At 43.4% G+C, this 23,461-nt stretch overlaps 1 protein-coding gene across 1 annotated transcript in view; it reads left to right on the top strand.

The window, feature by feature from the left end:
* BRINP1 (BMP/retinoic acid inducible neural specific 1) overlaps positions 1-23,461 on the top strand; it is a 143,121-nt gene that overhangs the window by 50,517 nt on the left and 69,143 nt on the right. Inside the window, exon 2 of the mRNA XM_055579477.1 lies at positions 20,289-20,479. Coding sequence (XP_055435452.1) covers positions 20,289-20,479 — 191 coding nt within the window. The remainder of the gene's footprint in view (positions 1-20,288; positions 20,480-23,461) is intronic.

Genomic DNA, 23,461 nt, shown 5'->3' with positions numbered 1-23,461 from the left:
CGTAGCTCACTCCCCATCTCCTGCAGGTCTTTTCTCAGTAACATTGACACTGACCATCCTATTTTATACTGTGCTCCCTTCTGCAAGCACTCCCCATCTCCCTGACCGTGTTCCACCTTCTCTTTTTTTCCATAGTATGTAGCATGTTTTATTTTACTTGCTTAAACCATTAAAAAATTTTTTTGTCCTCCTCCTCCTACTAGAAAAGAAATTTAGAAAGGAAAGATCTGTGAGTGTTTTGTCCTTTGATAGATCTCAAATGCTTAGAACAGTGTCTGGGGCTTGATATTTGCTGAGTGAGTGTATTGCACGCATGAATGAATGAAAAATGGAATGGATGAGTGGATAGTGTGGCAAAGTGGAGAGAGCAGAGTGTTCAGAATCACATACCTATGGAGCCAGAGGTTCAGCATTTAAAAAACGGAGCAGATAAAAATCTCAACACATAGGACGACCTTGAGGATTAAACTCAGATATTTGAAAGGTGCTTTGCAAACTGGAAGGCACTGTATAAATGTTAGCTTAAAGGGAGGGCGGGGGAAGGAAGAATAAAAAGTGGAAGGGAGCCATGAAGTAAGAGTGTCCAGCAGGGGATTATATGGGCAAACTCCCACAATCCCAATGCAAGTACTGGACAAGATAAGACACTGGTAAATATGAAGTGAAAGAAACTCAGGCTAAACATCCTGCATGCCCCTGAGGAAGGGGAGGGGTGCATCACTCCACAAGCATTGACAAGGAATCCAGAAAATGGCAAGTCCCTGCACCCAGACAGAGAGGGACTGGCATTGATAGTCACAATGTTTAATGGGAACAAACCCTACATGCAAAAGAATCGTAGTCCAGGGTCATGAGAGGTTCGGGTAATGCAGGGGAGGACAGGATGGCAGTTATGAGATACTCCTCACCGCTTATGAACTCTATATGGCCAGCCCTTTACATCTATTATGTCTAACAAGAAAATTGGGCAAGAAGGGCCTCTGTCTTCCGTTGTGCAGAAGACAAGCCTAGAGAGTTCACATGAGGAGTGCAAGACCACCCAAATGATGAGAAGCAGATGTGGGACTTGAGCCTGGTTCTGCCCTGATGCTCAGCCCTGCCCTCTTTGTACAACATGTTACTCTGTCTCACATTTGCTTTGAAGCAGAGGTGTTAAGGAAATTTCCAGAAGTGAGAGAAGATTTCATTTTGGTCTTGATGGATGGGATTTGGACAGGTGAATTCTTTGTGTTTAACATGTGTTTATTGAGCACCTAATAAGTTCTAGGCAGGGTCAGTAGGCTCATGCAGTGAACCATCCAGTGGATAAGACAATATCCTTTTCCTCCTGGAATTGAGGTTGTAGTGGGGGAAGGGCCGGGGCCTGAAGAGTATATAGAGGAAGATAATAAAGTATAAACAAATGGATGAAGTAACTGCAGACAGTGACGCAACTGTCCTAAGTAAATGAAAATTGGGTAACGAGGTGGGGGCTAGTTTGGCTTTGGTGGTCACAGATTGCTTCTCTGAGCTGGTGGCCAGGGCATCACCCTGCAGATGTGAGGGGAGTGCGGCCCCTTCTGGCTGTAAAGGCACTGGGATCCAAAGCATCCAGGCCCATCTGAGGACAGAGAAAGGCCACCGAGGTCGGCGGTGCAGTTAATGGGAGAAGAATGGGAGAAGATGGAGTTGGAGGGGTGAGCAGAGGCCAGTTCCTAAGAACGATGGCAAAGAAATTCAATTGTATGTTAATTAAATGACTGTGTTTACTCACCTTCTCTCCCGTTGATCCTCCTTACTCACTTTGATCACCTTCTCAGTGTCTTTGCTGGATCCTCTTTCCAGTCTCTAGATATTGGAACACTCTCATCTCAGTCCTTGGGCCTCTTTTCTGATGCCCATATTTTGATGATCTCATCTGTTCTTACCTGTTCTCATGGTGTCATAGAATCTATCCTGATGATACATGTGTATATTCCCAGACTAGACCTCTCCCTGAACTCAGGCTCATATAGCCAACCATTTAGTAGCCTTCTTAAATGTGTCACATCAAAGTCAGAATTCTTGGTTTCTCTTTTCAACTGTACTCCTCAACCAATGTTTCCATTTTTGTCTACTGACATTACTATCAACCCAGTTACTTCTACTCCAAACCCAAAGCATCCATGGTTCTTCTCTTCTTTTCATACCCCCATATCAGCAAATCCTATAGATTTTACTTACAAAATACATCTCTGGTGTTACTGCTATCTTGACTACTGCTTGACAGAAAGGCACTCTAGTACAGGGTAATACATATTAATATTTGGAGAAGTGCCAAATGCTCTCTCTTGGTGAGTAAGAAGGAACAAGTAAAGTAGAAGAATCTTTTTTTTTTTCCCAGCAGAAAATAGTACATGAAGGTAGGGAAGCCTGGAGGTACGAGCGAGTTTGTACACTTTTTAAAACTGTATTTCCCGGTTTTTGGCTGTCAGGCCTTAGTTGTGGCACGAGGGTCTTCACTGCGGCATGTTGCACTTTCCCTAGCTGTGGTGTGGGCTCAGCTGCCTGGAGCCTGTGGGATCTGTTTCCCAACCAGGGATCCAATCCACACACCCTGCACTGGAAAGCGGGTTCTTAACTACCGGACCACCAGGGAAGCCCCTGGGCTTGCACACTTGAGGGATATTAATAAAAAATTAAGCTGCGTACCAGCCAGGGCCAGGGGAGATTAGAGATCAAGAAGAAGGAAGTGAAGTAAGTAGTTACATAGAAGGCATTCCCCTCAAGAGTTAGGCGATCTGGAGTGTGTTTTAGGTGGTGGCTGAGCTCTGGAATTTTCATAAAATTGCAAGGAAGGGGGAGGGATAAATTAGTAATGTGGGATTAATAGATATATGCTACTGTATATAAAATAAATAAGGATCTACTAGATAGCACAGGGAACTGTACTGAATATTTATTAATAACCTATAATGGAAGAGAATCTGAAAGTGTGTGTGTGTGTGTATATATATATGTATAACTGAATCTCTTGGCTGTGTACCTGAATCATTGTAGATCAACTGTACTCCAGTAAAAAAATTTAAAAGAAAAGAAACATGTAAGGAAATTGATATGAGTTATGAATGGATCACAGAGCAGTTCAATTTGACCAGAGTAAGGATAGGGTAATAGACGAAGGAGCTAAGAGTTTCAAGTTTAACTCTGGTCATGAGAAGTCTCAGAATGCAGATAGCTTCCTATTTGTTTTGTAGACAGTGAGGGCTTCCTGTTGGCTTCCCAACAAGGTGGAGGCAGCCACAAGAGCCAGCCCGCACTTTGGGAAGATAATTCTGGCTGTGATGTTGAGCAGGAATTGTAGACTTGTCGAGGTTGAAGCAGGGGACTCAGGTGGGCGACGTTTGCACCTCCATGTGTCTTGGCTAAGAACCTCATTTTCTTTAATCCCATAAGAATCCTTTCCTGCCACTCTCTGGACTTATTAGATGTGCTACTGATTGGAAAAGGGAAAAATGAAAGCACTAAGGTGTTGAGGATTAATTCCAAAATTCCTCACTTCTGAGGTTTAAATTGCCACCTCCACCTACGCCTGGCACAGGGTGCGGTAATAAATAGAAACAGGAAGTCACAGAAGACTTGGGCAATTTGGAAACAGAGTCCTGAGGTAACTTGCCAGACTCCAGGGGCTAAGCATTGGAAGTGAAATAATCTGATTGCAGAGGTGCCTAAAAAATGAGTTTCTTAATGCTGGAAAGTAGAGAAAAAAATATTCATAGACTTGTACTGCCTTGATTTATTTAAGGATTATTTATTGGGCACTTTTGAGTTCCAGGATTGCAATAAAGCAAAATAAATATAGTCTCAGCCCCGTGGAGGATACTGTCTAATGGAGGGGATGACAATAAACTATCACACGTGTCCATGATTGCCACTCGTGTTCAGCGGTCTGGGGGGCCAGAGCTGGCTGGAGAAGATGGGGAAGTTTCCTGGAGAAGTGATGTTCAGCTGAGATCCAGGAGGTCGGGAAAGAGTTTACTAGGAGGGAGTGATGGGAAGAGTGTCCAAAGGAGTAGAAACGCCAGAGCCCTTCAATCCTCAGGTTCTCAATGTTGCTCTGTAGAGGGGCCCCCTGGGAGCTTGTTAGAAAGGCAGAGGCTGAGACTCATTGCTAAGTTGGAGTGAGTTTTCATTTCTGTATTTTAACATGGATTCCCAGCGAATTCTGGTGCAGGTGGCTTATGGATCCCATTTAACAAAGCACAGATGGAGCCTGGGACTGAGTTTTCAAACTGGGCTCCTTAGCCCAAAAGGGTATGGTGGTGAAGGAAGAGACAGGATCCTGCGACCATCCCCATTCCCAAAGAAGCTCTTTATATCAAACTTACTTATTTTACAGAATATTTATCCAAAAATTATCCTGTGTATTTTCCCCAGAAAAATTCAAGTTCTGTATTGTTCTTTCTGGAACCCTAGCAACTAAAGTAGAGACAGAATCATGGTAGATGCTCTAAAACAAACAAAAACTTACTTGAAATAATGACTTAATGAATCCAGTGTTTCAATTCAGTTCAGTTGCTCAGTCATGTCCCACTCTTTGCAACCCATGGACTGCAGCACACCAGGCTTCACTGTCCAACACCAACTCCCGGAGCCTGCTCAAACTCATGCCCATCGAGACGGTGATGCCATCCAACCATCTCATCCTCTGTCGTCCCCTTCTCCTCCCACCCTTAATCTTTCCCAGCATCAGGGTCTTTTCCAGTGAGTCAGTTCTTCACATCAGGTGGCCAAAATATTGGCATTTCAGCTTCAGCATCAGTTCTTTCAATGAATATTCAGGACTGATTTCCTTTAGTATTGACTGGTTGAATCTCCTTGCAGACCAAAGGACTCTCAAGAGTGTTCTCCAATACCACAGTTCAAAAGCATCAATTTTTCGGTGCTCAGCTTTCTTTATTGTCTAACTCTCACACCTATACATGACTACTAGAAAAACCATGGTTTTGTCTAGACAGACCTTTGTTGGCAAAGTAATGTTTCTGCTTTTTAATATGCTGTCTAGGTTGGTCATAGCTTTTTTTCCAAGGAACAAGCTTCTTTTAATTTCATGGCTGCAGTCACCATCTACAGTAATTTTGGAGCCCAAGAAAATAAAGTCTCTCACTGTTTCCATTGTTTCCCTATCTATTTGCCATGAAGGGATGGGACCGGATGCCATGATCTTAGTTTTTTGAATGTTGACTTTTAAGCCAGATTTTTCCACTCTCCTCTTTCACTTTCATCAAGAGGCTCTTTAGATCTTCTTCACTTTCTGCCATAAGCATGGTTTCATCTGCATATCTGAGGTTATTGATATTTCTCCCAGAAATCTTGATTCCAGCTTGTGCTTTGTCTAGCCCAACATTTCACATGATGTACTCTGCAAGCTCAGTTGGTAAAGAATCCACCTGCAATGCAGGAGACCCCAGTTTGATCCCTGGGTTGGGACGATCCCCTGGAGAAGGGAAAGGCTACCCACTCCAGTATTCTGGCCTGGAGAATTCCGTGGACTGTATAGTCCATGGGGTTGCAAAGTGTCAGACACGACTGAGCAACTTTGTAAAAAAAACAAAACAAAACAAAACTCTGCATGCAAGTTAAATAAGCAGGGTGACAATATATAGCCTTTGTGTACTCCTTTCCCAATTTGGAACCAGTCTATTGTTCCATGTCCAGTTTTAACTGTTGCTTCTTGACCTGCATACAGATTTCTCAGGAGACAGGTACGGTGGTCTGGTATTCCCATCTCTTGAAGAATTTTCCACAGTTTGTTGTGATCCACACTGTCAAAGGTTTTTACGTAGTCAATAAAGCAGAAGTAGATGTTTTTCTGGAACTCTTGCTTTTTTGATGATCCAATGGATGTTGGCAATTTGATCTCTGGTTCCTCTGGCTTTTGTAAATCCAGCTTGTTTCATGTCTAAACAAAAGTCATCCAACTTTTGTTGGCTGCCCAGTCATCCAACCCAGCAGTCCACTTTACGGATAGAAAAAATGAAGTCCAAAGAGAAATCATGGCTTTTCCAAGGTAGCCCAGCTTATTATGGTACAGTAGATGGTAGATTTATGATGCCTTTGCTCAAAGGCCAGTGCTCATTCTTTCAGACCCAATGTTAGCCCTTAAGGAGGCCAAAATATTGGTAGTTCCTTTCTGAAAATGCAAAAAATACAAGCTAGTTTAAGAATAGTTCATATAAATTCATAGCCAGCAATTAGCTTGCTAAATAGAATCTTAGGTTGCATGTCATTGTAAGTCTCATCTAGTGTGTGCATAGTGTGATAGAGTTAAAACCTGGGTGGGTTTTTGAATCTGAGTTTCCTCATCTATAAAATGGAGATGATTATAACCACTGCCCAGGGTGCTTGTGCTTAACGCAAAACACCGGGCCCATATTTGGTGCCCAATATTATATATTTATGCTTTAGGCATATCAATCTGAAAAGTCAACCATGTCCAGTGTTTGGAAAGAAGTTTTACTCGTGGCTAAGTCTATGAATTTAGGTGGATAAGCATCTGTGTAGGAGAGAGGGGGAGCTGGATTCTTCTGGAAAGTACCAAATGAACTTGTAGGAGAATGGTTGATTGACAGTGACTTTGGTAGGATGGATGTGGCCATTAAAATAGCTTTATGCCTAAGAAAAATAAAACTTGCTCATCTTTTATAGGGATGCCAAAAAAGAGAGAGAGGGAGAGACTGAAGTTTCCTGTGACAGAGAGGAACTGTATTTAGGTGCTTTAGAAGAGAAAATAAGATTAACATTCAGAGTCTGGGGGCAGCCACGGCATAAAGCAGGTGGCTGGCATCTCTCAATGTGTTTCAGAGTATCATTCAGTTAACTCAGGACTAAAAATAATAATTAAATAGGCCATCTCTCCCATAACTATTGTTAATCCTGGTGTCTGAGAGACCAGAAGACCTGTCAAATGGTTACAAGGAAATATCTCCAGTTCACCTGGGCACTCAGAAGACAGCTCCTCATGTTCTTTTCTGAGACACACGGGGTCTCCCAGTCAGTAAAGACAGCAACAGCAACACTCCCCAGTGATTGTGTGGGTTCTGAATCCCTTCCATAAGCATCTCTGTCAATCAGTGACTCAGACTCTGCTTCCGTATCTTTAGACAAGGGCTCCCTACTTCCCAGGGCAACCTGTTCTATTCTGATTCGTTCTGACAGTCAGAAAAAGCTTGCTCTGTTGAGTGGCACTTGGCCTCGCTATCAGTTCTTGATGGTCATTACAGTTCCGGCCATTGGAACCAGGGTTTCGTGGCACTACAGCTCATCCCCCAAGAAGGAAAATCGGTGGTACCTTCCTTCTTCATGCAGCTCGTGGGCAATCACATACCTCTGAGCATGCCATCGACCCCTGCATGGTATTTTTTTCATCATTGCGTATGTGAAATCAATTACCTTATTTAATCATCAAATCACAAATATCACTTGAAACATGTTTCTTTTCTTAACTCAGGTGTGATCTAGGCTTTTCTTTTTTTTTAATCTATGACTTCTAATGTGTATTTAAGTAATGACTTTGTTATTTAGTCTTAAAGGAGCTTGAGGCAGGCTGTCTGGGAAACATCCTTCTTTTCTGATTTTATTTGGTCCAGTGTCTTTAAAATATTTTTAGGGCAAAAGAATCTTTAAAAAAATACAGAATTTAATGATCTATCTCTTTGAGTAGCTCAATCTATAAATCTTGAATCTAGCATTTTTATTATTTCCTTAAAATGCATCATTTGACTGGCCAGCTCAATGGATTAAACCAACATCAGCCAACATTTTCACTATAGAGCCAGATCGTACGTATTTTATACTCCATGAACCCTATGGTCTCTGTTGCAGCTATTAAATTCTGAGATTATAGTGCGCAAGTAGCCACAGATAATACAGAAACACGAGTATGACTGTGTTCTAATAAAAATTTACTTCCACAACAGTCAGAGGCACAAACTTGGTCTGTGGGCCATAGGTTGTTGACCCCTGAGTTTAATCATTTTTAAGAACTTTGAAACATTTGAGTTAAGTAAAGGACGGCCTTAAATTGCCAATTCCTGGTATAAGATCAGAAATTCAGTGAATGTGTGTTGACTGGATTGAAGAAAAAGATCTTTCTTAACGAGTTTAAAGCGGGGCCTGGGAAGCTTTCTATATAAGGAAACAAAAGAAGGACCTCACTGGGGAAGCAGATTTGAAGGAGGCTCTCAGCTGGCAGCATGCTTGACAATCCTAAAATGTTTTATAAGAAAAAGATTGGCAATTAAGTGCAGTAATACTTGCTGGGGGAAAAGTTTGCTCATATTTTCTCCTAGAAAAATGTGCTATGGAAGAGGGAAATGAGCAGACATCTAGATGTGCAAGACTTGGATTTTATAAAACCAGCTACTGGACTTCCCTGGTGGCTCAGACTGTGGAGGATCTACCTGCAGTACGGGACACCCAGGTTCAATCCCTGGGTGGGGAAGATCCTCTGGAGAAGGAAATGGCAACCCACTCCAGTATTCTTGCATGGAGAATCCCACGGACAGAGGAGCCTGGTGGGCTAGGGCACATGGGCTCACAAAGAAGCGGACACGACTGAGCAGTTCACACATTCCGAGTTGTGTGTCCCTGAGAAAATGATCTTCCCTCTCAGAGTTTCCATCTAAAGATCGGAGGCAGTACTGAGACGTTCTATGTGGTTCCTTGGAGCTCTCAAATTTTGTGATCTGAACAAGAAAATTCATCTAATTGCAATGTTTAATGGGATTTATGATAATTGGAAAATAATTGCTGCTCCAAACTTTTATTAATCTATATTTAGTTATGAGTCATGCTTTCACAATAGATGCTTTGGAAATAAGCAGAGAGACAAATCGAGTAAACAGAATTTTAAATATTTTATTTATATGCAGTTTGTGTAATCCCTGGAGCCCACGGGCATATTAAGATCATTTAAAATATCCATTAAAAGTTATGTGTTATGTGACAAACTCCCCTTTTAGAAAGCCTTGCCAAAGGATAAATAGCTCACATTTATTGAGTAGCTACTACTGCCAGATTAATTGCATTCATTATGCTTAATCCTTCCAGCAACCCCGCAAGGTGAGTACTAGGATTGCAATCGCACTGATAAAGAAGCTTGAAGAGGCTGAGCAATCTGCAAAAGACCACTCAGCTGATGAGTGGCTTTATGCTAAGGTTCAAAGCCGGGACTTTCTGGCTGTAAACTCTGAGCTCCTCCCACATGTCAAGAAAGGACCTTTTTGGTGCCCTTTGTTCAGGTGCTCTGGGGATGATCATTGGCTTTTTCTGGATATCCTGGATTTTGTTCCTCTGCAGAGCATCACAGATGCTCCTGACAGGGTGGTTTGGGATGGTTGACGCCTGTCCTCCACTGGGCTTGTGATGCCAGAGGGGGCCAAGGAGGAGGGGACAGGAAGAAACAGAGAGGAACCCATGGAGGAGGGGACAGGAAGAAGCAGGGAGGAACCCAAGGAGGAGGGGACAGGAAGAAGCAGGGTGGAACCCCAACAGAGCACCTGGAATCTGAGTTCTTGTCCCAGCACTCACATGGGTTTGCCAGGTGGCCTTCATGGCCCTCGACCTCAGTGTCCCCACTTGTAACTGGGATGGAAATGTCCCCCTTCTAGGTTATCAGTAGGAAAATGTATAGACAATGGAGCTTTGTAAAGGACCAAGTGCACTACAGACCCCACAAAACTGGCATGATGGAATGGGATGGCAGGTCAGGGTAGATCCTTAACCCAGAGTTTGGTTCCTCTTGCCATCAAAGGTGCTGAGACCTTGGGCAAGTCCATTTCTCCTTCTGAGTCTCAGTTTCCTCATTGGTGAAATGGCAGCAAAGTCCTTGGATGCTTATTCCAAAACCCTTTTCATCCTCATTCTGATATTTTGGATTCTGGGTATGACTGCAAGGCAGCTCAGGTGACTAAGGGTGTCTCAGGAAGCTCTGTCAGCTCTGAGTGAAATAAAGCAAAAAACCTTCTAAGTCACTTTCCCCATGATGAATTCCCATAACCCCCCATGGTAGTCCCTGTCCTCAGGTACACTGCTTCATGAAGAATCCCACTTGCTTTTCTGGAGATGGTCCATTTCTCTCAAAGCTGGGCCATTCCAAGTGTGCTTGTTGTGTTTCTTTTTATCCCTTTAAAGTTTCCGCTCAGTAAGAAGCATGCAGCCCAACTCCAGGATGCTTCCCCTGAACTAGTTGCCCCCATTTCTCTGAACTTTATTCCCATAAGAGCCTTCAGAACTCCTACTAGGGTTGGCAGAAGAATAAAAATGCCAGTACTTAAGTGAACACACTTTGGAAAATAGAAAGACTGACCTACAAATTGTGAGCAAGGATTATTTGCTCTAGAGTTAAGTCAGTGTCTTTACTTCTAGTTAAAATAACAATATTCACAATCATGTTTTCAGGGACAGCTGTTTTTGGTTGCTTGGTTGTTTTCTGTGTTTCATCTCCTCACCCTTCTAGAGCTAAGTTACCCTGGAGATCCACTTGGCCTGCTGGGACTCCTCAGCTGTCTTCTTGCTTATGTTCTGGGGCATGGAGACAGGCAGGGGATTTGTCGAGGACACCATGATGTTAAGATGGATAATTTCCACTTCACATGTGCCCTTGGGTTCACCCTTCCCTGAGCTGACTGGGGAACATGTGGGGAGAGGCTGGGAACAGCAGGCAAGGGGAATGCATTCTCTCTCTCTCTCTCAGCTCAATGATTTCATCTCCTCACTCCCCTCCTCTATGATTTCCCTGTTCATCTCTGGGGCTAATTTTCTGCTAATAGTAATGGATGTGGTCCCAGATTCCCCTCCCCCCAGCCCCAGACACTCAGAGGCTTACTTTTATTTCACACCCAAATAAATTCAGTCAGTGGAATAAGCCACCCAAAATAAACAAATGCAAACATCCTGTAACCTTAATCAGTTATGTTTTCAGCGAACATTTATTGCAGATACCACATCTATGTTGGTGTGCTGTGGTTAGTCACTCATTCGTGTCCTACTCTTTGCCACCCCATGGACTGTAGCCCACCAGGCTCCTCTGTCCATGGGGATTCTCCAGGCAAGAATAGTGGAGTGGGTTGCCATGCCCTCCTCCAGGGGATCTTCCCAACCCAGGGATTGAACCCAGGTCTCCCACATTGTAGGCAGATTCTTTACCATCTGAGCCACCAGGGAAGCCCAAGGATACTGGAATGGGTAGCCTATCCCTTCTCCAGGGGATCTTCCCAACCCAGGAATTGAACTGGCATCTACCATGTCTATTCAGTTCAGTTCAGTCCCTCAGTCATGTCTGACTCTTTACAACTCCATGGACTGCAGCACACCAGGCCTCCCTGTCCATCACCATCTCTTGGAGTTTACTCAAACTCATGTCCATTGAGTCAGTGATGCCATCCAACCATCTCATGGTCTGTCGTCCCCTTTTCCTCCTGCCCTTAATCTTTCCCAGCATCAAGGTTTTTTCAAATGAGTCAGCTCTTTGCATCAGGTGGCCAAAGTATTGGAGTTTCAGCTTCAACATCAGTCCTTCCAATGAATATTCAGGACTGATTTCCTTTAGGATGGACTGGTTGGATTTCCTTGCAGTCCAAGGAACTCTCAAGAGTCTTCTCCAACACCGCAGTTCAAAAGCATCAATTCTTCGGCACTCAAGGCAAGATTCAATTCAGTTCAGTCACTCAGTTGTGTCCGACTGCAGCACAACAGGCCTCCCTGTCCATCACCAACTCCTGGAGTCCACCCAAACCCATGCCCATTGAGTCAGTGATGCCATCCAGCCATCTCATCCTCTGTCATCCCCTTCTCCTCCTACCCTCAATCTTTCCCAGCATCAGGGTCTTTTCCAATGAGTCAGCTCTTCACATTAGGTGGCCAAAGTATTAGAGTTTCAGCTTCAACATCAGACTTTCCAATGAACACCCAGGACTGATCTCCCCCAGGATGGACTGGTTGGATCTCCCTGTGGTCCAAGGGATTCTCAAGAGTCTTCTCCAACACCACAGTTCAAAAGCATCAATTCTTTGGTGTTCAGCTTTCTTTATAGTCCAACTCTTACATCCATGCATGACAAGTGGCAAAACTATAGCCTTGACTAGACGGACCTTTGTTGGCAAAGTAATGTCTCTGCTTTTTAATATGCTGTCTAGGTTGGTCATAGCTTTCCTTCCAAGGTGTGTCTTTTAATTTCATGGCTGCAATCACCATCTGCAGTGATTACATATGCTAAAATGTATCCTTGGATTAAGTCAGATCACTGGATAACTTCCTGTTTAGACAGTAATGTTAGTGCCTGTTTCATATGCATTAGGCTACATTGAACCAATTAAATATTGGTGGATCAGTGAGGATATTCCCCACCAGCTTCAACTACATCCATCTCTTTATGAAAAATCATGGGAGACATTTGTATATCTTATCACAGCATCCAAGATTCTGTGTATCTCCAGCAACTTTGAACAACTGATCTGTTTTCTTCTTGACTATGTGGCTCTGTGGTCCGCATTCCCTTTTTCTTCTGGCTGCAAGGAAACTCAGAGACATTTGTTGTCCCTTTCTATCAAGTGTTCAGGATTTTATATGATTAATTTTGCATGGTAATTTTAATCTAAAATTCATTTTATTCTCCTCCTTTTTTTCCCAGTGTTCTGTATTTTAAAGTCTATATAGTAGGTGTGTTTGTGAATATCCCTTCACCTGGTTTTGCTATGGGATCAGGTTCAATTTAAAAAAAAGAAAAAAACTGCAAAACATGCTTAGTAAAGAAGAGTAAAGCAACCCTCCACTTTGTTAGAGGTCATTAGTAACTTTGGTTATCTAGAAAACTGTAGAGGAAACTCACATTTATCCAGTGCTCACTAAGGGCTCAGCATTGCTAGAGATGGTCACCTCACAACCCCGAGAAATAGAAATTGTTCTCCCCCACTTTACACACGAGGAAACAAAAGAGGACATTTTAAGGAATAGTAACATGGCTCAGATGGTAAAGAATCCACCTGCAATGTGGGACACCTGGGTCCGATCTCTGGGTTGGGAATATCCGTGGAGGAGGGCATGGCAACTCACTCCAGTATACTTGCCTGGAGAATCCCCATGGACAGAGGAGCCTGGCGGGCTGCAGTCCATGGGGTCGCAAAGAGCCGGACATGACTGAGGCAACTTAGCACACAGGCATGCAACATCATTGATGCTGGGCCTTTGCAAGTGACAATAATAATATCTACAGCAGCTTACAATTGTCCATACCTTGCTGCAGTTTACAAAGAGTTTTCTAACCATTATTTCATTTATCTCTCAGATAAACGGAATATGCTTTTTTTTTTTTTTTTTTTTTTTAGTCTTCATCACGTACATGAGAGTGGGAGGAAGTTTATAAACTCAGTCCATTCCTTGAAAACAGACTCACTACTTGTAACATAGTTCACAGGAATCAAATCCCACCACAAAAGTTCTACCTACTGAGAGCTTTAAAAAGGACAGGATTGTTTCCTCTTATCTCCCACCCGTTGTCCATCGTGCTCTGTCCTCCAGCTTCCCGCCGGTGCTCCTTCCAGGGCATGGCGACAGAGAAAAGATTGATACTAACTTTAGTACTGCCTTATTGTTGAGGGTTATTATGTTCTAGATGCTGTGCTCCATGATTTAATATAATTCTAAACCCACCCCTTTAAGGTAGATATGCTTCCCCTAGATGGCATCTGCATCTTTTTTGCAGTATATATGCAAACTCGTCATGGTTTCACAGCTAATTGATGGCAGAGTCAAGATTGCCATCTCCGAGGCCCTGGCTGCGAGCTACAGAACTGAAGAGCATCTAATACAATCAGCTTATTTCCCAGGAGAGTAAACACACACCTCCCCAAGGGCACAGAGCCAGTTCTGCCTGCTCGCAGTCCTTTCTCCTTCAGCGCAACTTATTCTCAGAGTGTGTGTGCGTGTGTGTGTGTGTGTGTGTGTGCATGAAAGCAGAGAGCTGACAAAGAAGACAGGGGCAGATTACTATGAAAACAGTGCTCTTAAATGAGAGTCTTGGGATTGCAGTTTGCTCTCTACCCTCATCCTAAATCCTATGACCCTGGATCCAGTCTCCACCCATCGCGGCTTCTGTCATCATCCACCCTCCACCTTCTGCTCCCCCAGTGGGATGGGCCTTGCTGCAGCCACCCCATGCCTTCCATCCAGGATCCTTTTTTAATCTCAGTCTAATTGGTTCACCTGCCCTGCTGGGATGTTTAATTGGGCATAAACTTATCCTATGCCTTTGTGAGCGCTGCCTTCTCCTCCAAGGGGAATTTGCTTGCTCTGTGGGCTCAGAAAGATAGATATATTTTATGTTGTGCTCAATTCACTGAGAACTTACATGAAATTGTTCCTGGGCCAGCAGAGCAGTTAGACAACATGACCAGCAAGACGTTTTCTTGCTCTTATTTTCTTTTACATTTTTTTTTTAAGGTGGCGTGTTCCAAAGAAAGACCACTGCATTTGAAATCAGGAGCCCTAGGCCCTGAGTTCAGCCCTGCCAATCATTTGCTGTGTGATCTTGGGCAAATAAGTTACTGTCTTACAAATTCAATTTTGCCATCCATGAACTGAGTGGGTTAGATCTGATGACTTTTATGAAAGGAATCACAGTGGTGCTTTTAGAACAGGGGTCATACTCACTGTGGGCCACATCAGGCCTGAAACCTGCTTTTGTAAATAAAGTTTTATTGGAACACAGCCATGCTCAATCATTACTGTCTGTGGTTCCTCATACTACCAGGACAAAGTTGAGTAATAAGTACCTTATGGCTTCAGAGCCTAAAACATTATCTGGCCCTTCACAGAAAAAGATTACCTACCCCTCTTTTAGAACACAAATTAGATGGTGTCATTACTCAAAATCTTCTTTTGACTTTCCATATTACTTAGAATTTAAAAATAAATAATATTTTCTGAATATAGACTTGCCATGTGAGATTGGTGCCAACCCCTTCCCATGTTTTGATGGTATATATACTTATTACCCTTCCTGTTGTAACGTCTCTTCTACTCATCTGCTCATCTCGGCCTGCCTCCTTGTTTCCAAACCTGGCAAACTTATTCCTACCTTGAGACCTTTGCACCTGCTGTTCCTTCTTCCTAGATTGCTGTTCCACCATTCCTTGTTTCCTTCAAGTCTCCTTAAATGTCATCAAATTAGGAAGCTTTTTCTGACCACATATATGGAGCTCCATCTTCCCCTTCCCCTGGACGTTTGTACTTCCTTCCTTTGCTGTGTATTTGTCTTCATACATTTTTCTCCCTCTGACATGGTACGCATTTGTCTCTTTATTAGCTGTCCACTCTCATGAGAATGTAAGCTCCTTGATAGCAAGACTTCTACCTAATTTGTTTACTACTGTAAACAAAGATCTGGAAAAATAACAAGTGTTTTTAAATTTTGAAAGCAAAATCCAACTGTTTCAGTTGTTTACATCTACTTCTGAATAGATCCAGGAGCTATGAAGACCTTTTGCTTAAGTGTATTTTGGTAAAGAGGATAAAATCATGGAATCCTGATGGTTACAGTCTTATTAGGTCCAGCATTCCCTTGATTTTCACAGAGTCATGCAGACTAATTCTTAAAACATTTTTAGTCTTTATTATTGCCCATTAAGAAAAGAGTTTGTATCTATAAACTCTGTTTATATGGTTTATAGATATATAGTTTATAGATAAAAATCTAATATCACAGTTCAACACAGAAAACCCTTCATTGCGTGGTCACGACAGCCTTTTACCTCTTACATTTCCTATGCACACACATGAAAGCTGCACACACATGTATCCCTTTCTCTCCAACTACTGTCCTTTTCTCTTATTTTCTGGCATTTTTGCACGTGGAGCTCATTCTTCCTGAAATATCCTTCCCCTGTCTTCATCTAGCCACATGCAATGTTCCTTTCAGGATTAAGCTTTACAGGATGTTCTGACATCCCCATTTCCACCCCAGCCCCTCCTGCAGACTGAGTTAGAGATCCTTCTTTCTGATCCCTCTATGACTAAAATGACTGTTGCAAATAGCACATAATTGCTTAATACCTTTCTTAAACATCCACTCTTTTTCAGTAAGATGGATCAGTTCCTTGTCTGTGGTGCTGAACAGGCAGTGCCTGGCAGTCAGAACTTCATAACATCCCCCAATTACTGAGCTTTTACTGTGCTCTGCAGATCACAGTGCATCCTCTAGCATCCACGTGGTGAGGGAGGAACAGGAACGCAGCACTGTCTTCCTCCCTAGTTTTTTCAGGGAAGCAACACAGATGGCAGACCCTGGATGTGTAGCTGGTGAACATCAGAAAGAATGTGAAGGTTGGTGGAAAAAGACAGAAAGAAAGAAAAAGAAGTTAAATCATGGGGTTTGTAATTTGATGGTGGTGTGGCATCATTCCTTTGTGTCAGTACTGGTTTTATCATGGTTTTTATATTCTCCTTCTCAATATCTACATTAAAAGAATGATTTAAGAATCAGGATACAAATTTTCTACTCCCAGCTCTACCACTAATGAGCTGTGTGACTTTTGATATGTTACTTAACCTCTCTGTGTGTAAATTCATGTTAATTTTGAGGAATGTAGACATATTCACATAAAAAAAATAGTAACCCAAGTTTGTAAGTTATAAATAAAAGTTATGTATATATATATTATCCCTGTATATAGCATAGTTATATGACATACTATTTTAAAACTATCATTTGTCTATAATACTGAAAGAAGTATATGTTTCTATGCCTATACATATATATTTAATTCCATTATACATATATATATATATGTATAGTTTTATACATGTCAGTGATACACTGATGAGGAAACACTCTTTCCTCAGAAATATCTGATGATTCTCATCATCTTTTCTTAGTCATCTGGTGCTGAGAAACAGATTACACAGGTTGTAGCTTAATACAACTCTATGTATTATCTCACAGTTTCCGTTGGTTGGGATCTGGCTGTGGCTCAGCAAGATGCCCTTGCTCTTGCTACACCATCACCATTTCAAGGCTTTGCAGGGAAGGGTCAGCCTTCCAGCTCATGCACACGGTTGCTGTTAGCACCCAGCCCCCGTGTGGTCTCTTCCTCAGAAGCTGTTGACCAGAGACCTCCCTTCCTCTCCATACAGATCTCTTGATAGAGCATCTCACATCAAGGCAGCGTGAGAGCCAGACAAGGACAAAGAGAGAGGGGGGATGGAGAGAGAAATGGAGGGGAGGGGAAAAATGGAAGTTACCATGCTTTGGGTGGTTTTTAAATAATTTTATTGAAGTGTTGTTGATTTACAACTATACTTTTATTGAAGTATAGTTGATTTACAACTATACTTGTAAATTATCAGTTAATTCATGCTAGGGCTAGGGTTAGGGTTAGCAAAGTGATTCAGATATATATATATGTATGTCCGACTCTTTGCAGTCCCATGGACTGTAACCTGCCAGGCTCCTCAGTCTATGGAATTTTCCAGGCAAAAATATTGGAGTGGGTTGTCATTTCCTCCTCCAGGGGATCTTTCTGACCCAGGGATCAAACTGCTGTCTCTTGCGTCTCCTGCATTGGCAGTCAGATTCTTTACCACTGTGCCACCCGGGAAGCCATATATATGTATATTCATTTCCATATTCTTTTCCATTATGATTTATCACAGGATGTTGAATACAGTCCCCTGCGCCACACAGTAGGGCCTTGCTGTGCATCCTGTATATGCCAGTTTGCATCCGCTAAGCCCAAGCTCCCCCTCCTCCCCTCCCACCCACCTGGCAGCCACCAGTCTGTTCTCCATGTCTGTGAGTCTGCTTCTGTTTCATTGATATTTTCATTTGAGTCATGTTTTAGATTCTACATAGAAGTCATATCACATGATATTTGTCTTTCTCTGTCCGACTTACTTTGCTTAGTATGATAATATCTAAGTCCATCCATGTTGCTGCAAATGGCATCATTTCATTCTTTCTTATAGCTAAGAAGTTGCCATATTTTATAACCTGATCACAAAACTCACGTGCTGTCTCCTTCACATTTTGTTCATGAGAAACAAATCACTGGGTCCTATTCAGCCTGCACTCTGGGGGAGGAGATTACCCAGAGCAGGATGCAGTAATCTTAGGGACTCATGCTACCAGCTGCCGACCACCCCTGTGAGACCCCCTCAGCTGGCTCTGACATCCCCCACCTCTAATGCCTGGTCACCCCACATGCTCCACTTTGTCCCGTTTCACACCCTCTCCTTCATACACTTCACCTCCTGTGCAGCTCTTCCCATAAAGTGTTCTGTGTCCTCTTACTCACTCTGCTCCTGCCCTTTCATCTACATGGGTATTTGGATTTTTTTAAAAACCAACATTTCTGTTTGTTTAAATCACAAAACTATAGTTAAGATGAGACCTTCTCACTGAAGCTTCCCCTACCGACCTCAGAAGTCTGTGTTCCTTCTTTTGCGACTTGTAGCCTTTGGTTTACAATAAGCAGGGCATGATTGTCCTGCCGGACTATGAGCATCTTAAGGACATGAGACTGGGGTGTGTCCCCTCCCTCCTGTGAACATAATATTTGGCCCTGGGTAAGTGCCCTGCAAGGTTCACTGAGTGCAGTTGGTAGATTTGATACACACCTACCTCGTGCAGAGCACTGAGCTGACTTTATTTAGAATTCAAACTGTGTTATGAATTATGGACAGAGGTTTCTTAAGCAGACACAGACCATAGGCTCTGAGGCTTGGAAATGCATGCCACTGTGGAAGATTTTTCTTCAGACACAGCTTTCTCTGCATCAGGGGTCAGACTCCACCACTGAATTACCGAGACGTATTCCGTCCTGTTTTCCACCCTGTTCTGCGTCTTCTTGCTCCATGCCTGTTCCTTTATTCATCTCTCCCAGCTTGTGGCAGGAGAGGGGACCTTTTCATTAGACTCCCACTCCCATCATCTGTCTGGGCTGACCTCACTGTCCTCTTGACTAATCTGTTTTGCTCAAGGGACCTGGAGCTTATAACTCAGACAGGTCAGAGAGCTGCTTGTTCCAGGGGGAGCTCCATTTTTGCTAGGAACAGAGGTCATTATTAAAGCAAAAACAACCTGAACCGAGGCCCTTAAAGCGTCTACTTGTATTTGGTTTGCATGCTCCTCATCCATCACCTGTGAACCTTTAATGATTTATATATCCGTGAATGTGTGCGGAGATAAAAGTTATAAAACTTTCACTTTGGATTAGTACCTGGCATTTCCCAATGGTATTTTCACACCCTATGCTTCATGTACTCTGGCCACCAGCAATAGGAAATAGATAATATTGATTGGATTTTACACATAAGGAAATGTAGATCCAGAGAAGTGACATCCTCTGGCCAAGATCACACTCCATAATTTACAGGAGGCACACTGAGACCCTGATTGTAGACTCCCAAGTCCAGTGTCTCTCCATCTTGACTTTCTCCATCAGTAGTGAAGGGAAGAGTGGAAATTCCCTCACCTGGTGTTCAGAACATAGCTTAGTTTCTTTCAAACAGTAGTTGTTCAATGAATGCATAGGAAATTTTCGATTGAAGCTGAGTCCTGGGCTCATTATTGGATCGTGGAATTGTCTTCGAACAACTTTTAAGTTGTATTGAGCCTTATGCCTTGTCCATTGGTACAGAGCCTTCCTTCCTTCCTTTATTCTTTTGCTTATTTATTCATCCAGCCTGCATGCTTTTGACTCCACCATGTACCATGTACCATGTACCTGAGAAGACCCCATCTCTATGGTTTCACTCATGCTCTAGTGAGAGAGATGACTAAGCAACTAGAAGACAGGGATTTTTGCGTCTGATGCCCCGGAAGCATCAGGAAAGCATGACCGAGCCTCTGGCATCCCAGGGATGAGACTGTCAGTGGCTCAGTCATGTCCGACTCTTGGCGCCCCTGTGGACTGTAGCCTGCCGTGCTCCTCTGTCCGTGGGATTCTCCAGGCAAGAATACTGGAGTGGGTTGCCGTACCTTCCTCCAGGGGATCTTTCTGTTCGAGGAGTTGAACCCAGGTCTTCTGAGTTGTAGCGTACTTTTTACTGTGTGAACTACCAGGGAAGCCCCTAGTGATGAGAAAATCATGCAGTAAGTATTCGTGGTGCTGAAAAGAGCAAGGGTTCCAGAGCTAAGTATCAGTTAACAAATATTGAAAATAGCTGCAAGCACTCTCTCACCTAAGGATACATCCCTAGATGGGCTGGTTGGGTGGACTTGGCTTGGGGCTAGAGCTAGTAAGCTGAGAGTCTCACCCATCTCTCCTGCCCAGGGAGTTTGCCCGTTGGAAGGTGAGGAACACAGCCATCGAGAGGAGAGACCTGGTCCGTCATCCAGTGCCCCTCATGCCGGAGTTTCAAAGGAGCATCCGCCTGCTCGGCAGGAGACCCACCACTCAGCAGTTCATCGATACCATCATCAAAAAGTACGGCACCCACCTCCTCATCTCCGCCACCTTGGGAGGTAGGTCGACAGTCACTGGGCCATATAACCTTGTTGTGACTTTGGGTTTGGGACGGAGGGGACCATGGGGTGGCCTGGGATCAAAGCCATCTTAACATCTCTGCCATTGTACATCACTCAGAAGGCTATGTTGTCAGAGAAGCCAGATTGTCTTGGCTGATTCTGTTCTCTGGGAAAATCTAACTTGAGAGTTTTCTAACTTTGTGTGGGAATAATGGCATCACCTTGGAATTAGCTCAATCTGTTGGGAATGTTTAATCTTCTTATTGTATTGATTCCTTTGGAGGACAGTCTAATTTGAGGGAAAAATTAAATTTGAGATATTGTTGCAAGAAGTCTTTTTGTTTATCGGAATCTGCTTTAGGGGCTGATAACTTGAGGTTATCATTTTACAAAGGGGGTATCATTGCATCTTCTATGGGTTTGGACTAGACCAGTAGGAAAACAGACTAACTGCTCCTGCCTACTCAGCTTTACCTGTTTCTCCACTTTGTGTCCAGTTCATCTTGAAGGGAGTGAGGATAAGAGGGGAGGATAAATGAGAGAAATGAAATGCAAATGACAGAGGAGATGGTAGAGACTACTGCACTCAGCCGCATGCGGGTCTTGCCCACACGCGTCATCATCTTGTATTATGAGCTACTCTCCTTTGGATGTCAGGTTTCTGCCACAACGACTGGGTCCAGTGAAGTTCAAGAAAGCCCCTTAGGTGATGGAGCACCACGCCACCTGCTCAGAGAGCTGCAAAGTTGCGTTTAGGTTTGGCTCATGTCAGTGAAATAATCAGGACTGGCGTGTTGGCAAAGGCTAGTGGGTAGCGTGAGTCATGGTTATCACAGCTGGTCCTCTTTTTCTGAGGAGGGTGAGCACAAGCTGGAGTGGTCGTGTAAACTTCCTAGAGGAAGTGATAGTTTAGCTCAGTAGAAGTTGTCTGTGTAGAATAAGAGTGGTGAAACTTTCTAGGCTGAGCACACAATATGCCTTTCAAGGCAGATCAGCTTAGAAATGTGATGATGTGGAAGCTGTGGGGGGAGAGGTTGGTTGGGCCAATTCCTTCTTTCGGATCCACTACTTAGGAATTCGTGTTGTTGCTGTTGTTGTTACTTAGTTGCTTCAGTCGTGTCCGACTTCTTGTGACCCCATGGGACTGTAGCCCGCCAGGCTTCTCTGGGCATGGGATTCTCCAGGCAAGAATACTGGAGTGGGTTACCATTTCCTTCCCCAGAGGATCTTCTCCAGGGGATCAAACTAGCATCTCCTGCATTGCAGACCAGGAAAGCCCCAGTTACTCATACTTGCCACACCTTATTGAATATTTGCTTATAGTCTTAGCAGGCATTTTATGCCCTCTTTAGTCTGCAAAAATGACAAGTTAGATTATATTATCTCCATTATATATATAAGGAAGCTGAGACTTTCGAGAGGTATAGCTAAGATTGGTGACAAAAGTAACATTTTAACTTAGGGTTTTCCGTCCACAAATCTTGCATTATTTTTTGACCCAACATCTGTCATCTCTTTAACTAGCTCACTGACCTGCCAACCTGCCCAATCCAACAATCAATCAGCCAGCACGTATTGGTTAACTGATGAATGTTAAATCATGTCATATAAATTCTGCTCTATCATAAAATGAAAATGAAATCACTTCTACATTGAGTGTGGCATTAACATGTACTCTTTTCTTTAAACTTCCCCCACCTCCCATTTCACTTGGGAAAAAAAAAAATAGTTACTAGGATCAATGCAGTTCTTCCATTAGGAACTGTGTTCTGTCCAAGTCCCCGGAAGTCCCAAATAACAATGACTTTTCTTTTGCAGTGAAATATATTTTTAATTTCTCCGAGGCGAGGTGGTGAATTATTCACAGAGCCTTGTTCCTCTCCTGTTTTTACAGCACAACATTTTAAAATATGCAGAGCATTGGACTGAGTTCCAGTATTGGACAGCAAGCCCTAAATGCTTTCTCCATCCTCAGCGGGCGAAGCGGGGAGCGGGGAGGCGGGAGGATTTACTGTTGATGGACACAGCATCAGCAGCCATGTGAGGTCCTTCTCACATCATCATTTCATTCATTCATTCATGGAAAAGTCTTTCTTAAGAGTGTCCTCATGCAATGGCAGAGAAGGGGGCCGTAGATCGTAGGGTCTAGAAGGGCGGACTCTGGCGTTTGATCTCCTGGTTCTCACAAGTTTTGTGTCACCTTGACAGTTTACTCGATACTCTCAGCCTTGGTTTCCTCTTGTGCAAATAGAAATAATACTGCTATTCACGCATACTTTGAAGATTATAGAAAACGATGCATTGACAGTGCTTATTTCGGTGTTTGGCCCCTAAGAAATCATGGCCGTTGTTGTTCTTGCGATCATTATTGTTATTGTTTGGGGGCTCCCCTGAGGACTCAGCAGTAAAGAACCCACCTGCCGACGCAGGAGATGTAGGAGGTGTGGGTTCCATCCCTGGCTTGGAAAGATCCAACCAGGAGGGCATGGCCACCCACTCCAGCATTCTTGCTGGGAAAGTTACACAGACAGAGGAGCCTGGTGGGCTGCGGTTCATGGGGTCACAGAGAGTCAGACAGGACTGAGTGACTGAGCACAGCACAGAGTGTTACTGTTTAGTGAGACTCACACCCTGGAGACTCAGGATTACAGCCCCTTCCTCCCCTTCACTAGATAAATGGCAGATGCAGAGAAATTCACTTTCTTGTCTGGCTCTCCATTTTTCCATATAAATATAAGGAAGTGCAGAGAATTGTATTCACTATAATTTTTCCTAAGGAGAACACCATATTCATTTAGAAGAACTGCTTTGATGAGCTGTTTGAGGTGTCAGGTGAGTTCCTGAGGGCATACTCAAACAACAAAAGATGATCCTTAAACTGTCACTTACAGGACAAGTGGATGCATTTAGAGACGAGGAAGGAGAGGGAGTGAGAAGGAGGGGGCACAGTCGGCGGGAGGGCTGACATCTAAGACGTTT

This window comes from Bubalus kerabau, chromosome 4, assembly GCF_029407905.1.
Source record: "Bubalus kerabau isolate K-KA32 ecotype Philippines breed swamp buffalo chromosome 4, PCC_UOA_SB_1v2, whole genome shotgun sequence".
Taxonomy (NCBI): Eukaryota; Metazoa; Chordata; class Mammalia; order Artiodactyla; family Bovidae; genus Bubalus; species Bubalus kerabau.
The sequence above is the reverse complement of the archived record's forward strand: the minus strand, read 5'-3'. Positions and strand labels throughout refer to the sequence as shown.